This window comes from Carlito syrichta, unplaced genomic scaffold (genome assembly GCF_000164805.1).
Source record: "Carlito syrichta isolate Samal-C Ts95f unplaced genomic scaffold, Tarsius_syrichta-2.0.1 Scaffold310721, whole genome shotgun sequence".
Taxonomy (NCBI): domain Eukaryota; kingdom Metazoa; phylum Chordata; class Mammalia; order Primates; family Tarsiidae; genus Carlito; species Carlito syrichta.
In genome coordinates, this window is record NW_007254817.1 from 3377 (window position 1) to 8426 (window position 5050).

General features: G+C 35.0%; 1 protein-coding gene across 1 annotated transcript; it reads left to right on the forward strand.

Moving 5' to 3' along the window:
• Window positions 1–2934: 2934 nt before the first annotated feature.
• Window positions 2935–4825, forward strand: LOC103270906 (NKG2-A/NKG2-B type II integral membrane protein-like; the record flags this gene model as incomplete). The annotated part of the gene is made up of 4 exons (XM_021717744.1): window positions 2935–3121; window positions 3508–3603; window positions 4090–4143; window positions 4677–4825. Coding segments are annotated over exons 1-4 (486 nt in total), but the record flags the coding sequence as incomplete, so codon positions are not given.
• Window positions 4826–5050: the final 225 nt, after the last annotated feature.

The following is a 5050-nucleotide window of genomic DNA, read 5'->3' on the forward strand; positions in this document are numbered from 1 at the left end:
TGATGTAAGAAAAGGGAAAGAAATGAGCTGGGGTGGGAGGGGGAGTGGAAGGTGGACACAGAGAAGAGTAGGAGGAAAGAGATAAAGGTACCCACTAATAAATGAAAATAGTCCTGAAGACAGATAAAAGTAAGAGAAAAAAAGAAAACACAAACAAGCCGGGCTCGGTGGCTCAGCCTGTAATCCCGTGCCCTTGGGAGGCTGAGGTGAGTGGATTGCCTGAGCCCGCGGGTTCGAGACCCGCCTGGGCAGCGAGACCTCATCTCTACAATAAATCTAAAAATCAGCCGGGCGTGGTAGCGCATGCCTGTAATTCCGGCTACTGGGAAGGCTGAGGCGGAAGGATCGCCGGAGCCCAGCAGGTCGAGGTTGCGGTGGCCGGGAGCGGCCACTGCACTCCAGTCTGGGTGACAGAGTGAGACTCCAACTCAAAAAAAAAAGAAAGAAAAGAAAAAAAAAAGAAAACACAAACAATTAAACAAAAAACAGTAGCGACTACAACAAACAAACTAGGACATACAATCATACAGACACACAAGCTGACCAAACTCCTTATGATGTACTATTCCCTTACATGAACATGAGGTCTTTGATCCCAAGTTGGAGGCTGGGCAGAGCTGTGTGGGCGAGGCACTGCAGGTCTCTGCCTGGTCACAGGGCTCCAGATGATCTCTGGTTCGACTGCAGCCAGGTCCAGCTGTGGCAGGCAGAGTGTGAGATAGCTGGGTGCTGTGGGTTGGTGTGTCACATGCAGCTTGGACCTCTTTTTCTCTCTTTGTTCCTAGGTCCCAAGCTGGAGGCTGCACAGAGCTGGGTGGATCTCAAGGGACAATGCAGGTCTCTGCTTGTTCTCCGAGCTCCAGCTAATCTCTGGTCCTGCTGTGGCCAGGGGTGTCGAAGGAGGCGGAGTTTGAGACTACTGAGTGTTGCTGGTCAGTATAGTGTGCACAGTGGCTCAGGGTGGGGTGGTACAGCCAACAAGGCCGCCCAGTGCTCCAGGGTGAGCGTGCTGCAGGCCTCCCTGGGTGGTGGAGGCTTGGGGCAGAACTGGGTTCTGCAGCCAGGTAGGGAGGCTGGAGCTCCTGGAATGTAAAATATGTTGGAGAATTTATTAAAGTTTTCAAATTATTGTTTGTGGAAAGTAGTAAATGGCATTCACACATATTTGGATTTGTTAGTCAATATTATTTACGTAACCTGTAAATATCATAACTATCAAGTAATTTTGGATTTTTGTAATCAGAACATTGTGTATCTTTGAATAATATAAAAATTATATATAGTACAGAGATTGTTAAAGTAAATAAATAAATGAAAGTTAAATTCACTATTATCAGATGATAAAGTAGATTTAATAAAATCAATTTTTATTTTTTAATAAAAGAATATGAAGTAGATTACATAAAATACTAAATTGCATTAAAAGTGTTTTGAAAAATACTTTTTAAAAGTTGATTAAAATATTGCAATAGAGTCGGGCTCAGTGGCTCAGCCTGTAATCCTGCACCTTTGGGAGGCTGAGGTGAGTGGATTGCCTGAGACCGCGGGTTCGAGACCCGCCTGGGCAGTGAGACCTCATCTTTACAATAAATACAAAAAAAATCGGCCAGGCGTGGTAGCTCATGCCTGTAATTCCAGCTAACTCGGAAGGCTGAGGCGGAAGGATCGCCGGAGCCCAGCAGGTTGAGGCTGTGGTGGCCGGGAGCGGCCACTGCAATACAGTTTGTGGGACAGAGTGAGACTCCAACTCAAAAAAAAAAAAAAAAAAAAAAAAAAAAAATATATATAGCAATAGTGTATATCATATTTCTGTAAGGTACTTCTCTATTGATTTATTTTTCATGCTTTAACTGACATGAATCGGAAAAAATAACAGCAATTGTGTTGTAAGTAATAATTAAAATAGGTGATATTTATTGAAAAGATTATGTGCCAATTTTACATGCATTGTATTTTATATGTTCTTATGCTCATTTTCATTGATAAGCTGTGTTATGAGATACTGAATAACTTTTTAAAGGGCAGACATTACAAACTTCAAAGTCAGAATTAATTCTAGACCTCTCTATCTCCAGATTCCATTGACTAAATTATTAGATTAAATTATCTGAATTATTGCAAATACACAACTAAAATGATCTTGACACATGTTGACAGTCAAGGAATCTTTTTGTAATGTTAAACCGAGACAGTTTCTACATAAATGATCTATATTTTTATTTATTGTTTTATGGCTTTACATTTTAGCCAGGAAATAATAGCCAATACGTCTATGAAATAAGTATTTTTAAAAAGTTTTAATCTCTCCAATATTGTTATGTATGTTTATTATGTCATGTAATATTTTCCAAAATATAAAGATTTTACATTCCTAGTAATTTATCAGAACTCATCAGTATTCAAAAAAAAACATTATGTAACCATTATTTCATGTCAATAAATGACTGTAAGCTATCAAATAAAAGTTCATTAGTAAAACTATAATATATATGTCAACATTCATGTTTTCCATGTTCAGACGAGTCTTAACATACTTTGACTTTCAAAATTACTATAAACCATATTAAAATTTTAATTCAGGTATTGTATTGACATTAAAGTATATTTGTGAATCACACTTAACTAATGTATTTATTGTAATTCAGGAATTTCTTTTTTAGTTGACTAATTTATTGCTTTTCATTGCCCCAGCAATAATATTTTTTGTGAAAAGCAGAAACCTTTATACAAATATTTTTTTCTATAAGAACTTGTTTAAGTCTAAGGAAATTAGAGCAAAAACTGTAGATTCCTCAATGAAACTTAAGTGTGGGTATTTTCTCTCCATTTTGCTCCTTTTGACTGTGTTAGGTATGTTGTCATTATAAACTTTGTATTAGCCTCTTGAGCACTGTTAGTATACAGAGGAGTTCCTAATAACACACAGCAAGAAAAATGGATAATCACAGAGTAATCTACTCAAAACTGAATTTGCCCCCAAACCCAAAGAACCAGGAGAGAAAGTCTAAGGGCAATAAAAGCTCCATTTTAGTAACTGAACAGGAAATAACCTTTGTGGAATTAAGCCTTCCAACTGCTTCTCAGGATCTTCTAGACAATGACAAATCTTTCCACAGCAAAGGTATGGCATTTCACAGCTCTCCAGTGTAATTGTCCAGAATGAGCAGCTTGGGTAACAGGATATGGGTAAAGAGCAGGTTTGTTCACATAATTTTTATTTGTGAATATCAGAGTTCCAATACGAGTTATGCTATTTAAAAATGAAATATGGTTGCTATTTTACCCAGACATTGTGGAAATCTGTAGTTTTTGTCCAGCAAATCATAGAGCATTATATTTACTCAAAGTGCAATGGTACTCTCCAAGAAAATCTTTTTTGGTGGTTATGCAGTTTGGTGTCCAAGTTTACCTATATGATTCTTGTGCAAGTGGGTTCTGAGGCTGCATATCTTCTAAATAACTATCTCCATCTATTTTTTCTTTGTGTTTTTATTTCTTGTCCTACAGATTTATCGTCACCTACAGAGAAGCTCATTGTTGGCATCCTGGGAATTATCTGTTTGGCATTAATAGTGACCACGGTAACAATAGTTATTATTCATTGTAAGTATATTTTGGAAAAATAAAGGAGTGCTTTTCACCTAAATGAATAGAAATGCCTCTAAATATTTTGAAATATTGAGGAACAGAATTCTCATTTTTACATTTGTTTTTGAACTAAAAGTGGATTATTCTGAATTTGTAAAAAGTATAAATGAAAGAATAATTATAAAAAAAGTATTTGCTTTAAATTAGATGTATATGTTCTGATTTCAAACTCCAAAAAGATGTTTTACAAAGTGAAAAACCTTACTAAGAAATAGAAATTAATTCTTGAAAGTTGGCTAAATCAAGTACTGTAGGAGATATTGATTTGGTTCTTTGCACTATTTAAATATTTTTTCAAAATCTCAATTACATTATATATATATTTTGTCACAAAGTTCTATATTTTTCTATATCTGAACAATATGCCAAATTTCAAAGAACTAACATTATTATGACTTATTCACTTCTTAATTTTGTAAAAGATTATTTTAAATTTTCTAGCGACCACAGCACAGAAGCAGACCAATTCTTTCCAAAATGAAAGCAACCAGAAAGGTACGAATTGATTTCCAAAATTCTGAAATAACAGAGCTTTAATTTTGTATTGTTCTTTTGAAATGAAAAAAATCACCAGAGATATATTCAGGAGAAAAATTATAAAATTTAGCCATAAGTGTCTGTAAATAAAAAATGTAGGAGCTTATTTTCTTTTCTTTAGCAATGAATATAAATACTAATTCAAAACACTATAACCTTATTGTATTTGTTTCAATTTTCTATTGCTATAAAATCATGAGATAAATAATTTTACTGTTATAAAAAATGTATGTCTGTTCAGTGATTTAAAAATGTGTGTAATGTGACCGTTAACCTGCTGGCTCGTTTCATGTGTGAACACAATTAGGGGACGAAAGGCTGCTTTACAGTGTGTACATGTGTGAATCAGTGGGTTTTTAATTATATATACCATCCTGTTAGAATGCCTAGATATCTTATGTACACACATGACATACTTTTGTAAATTTACACTGTCAGTGTTATTTTAAACTATTCATATTGTTTCTGGGTAATTTACAATGTTTCCTCAGCATATAATTGTAGTTGTCCAGAGGAATGGTTTACATATTCCAACAGCTGTTACTACCTTGGAAAGGAAACAAAAACTTGGGATGAGAGTATGGTGGCATGGGCTTCTATGAACTCCAGTGTGCTTTATATAGATGATGAAGAAGAAATGGTAAGACTTTGAATGTTTCAACTACCTTATTAAAAACTTATTTCAGTCAGTAAAACATTTGAGGAAATAATCTATTTTCTTGTACATATTTTGTTGAATTATTTTCAGCTAAGCAGATTATATTGCTTGACTTTAAAATAGTTTATTTGTATTCACCTTCTGCTAATGCACTTTTCATTACTTTTTAATAAAACCATGCTTCCATTCATGCTTTAATTCTAAAAC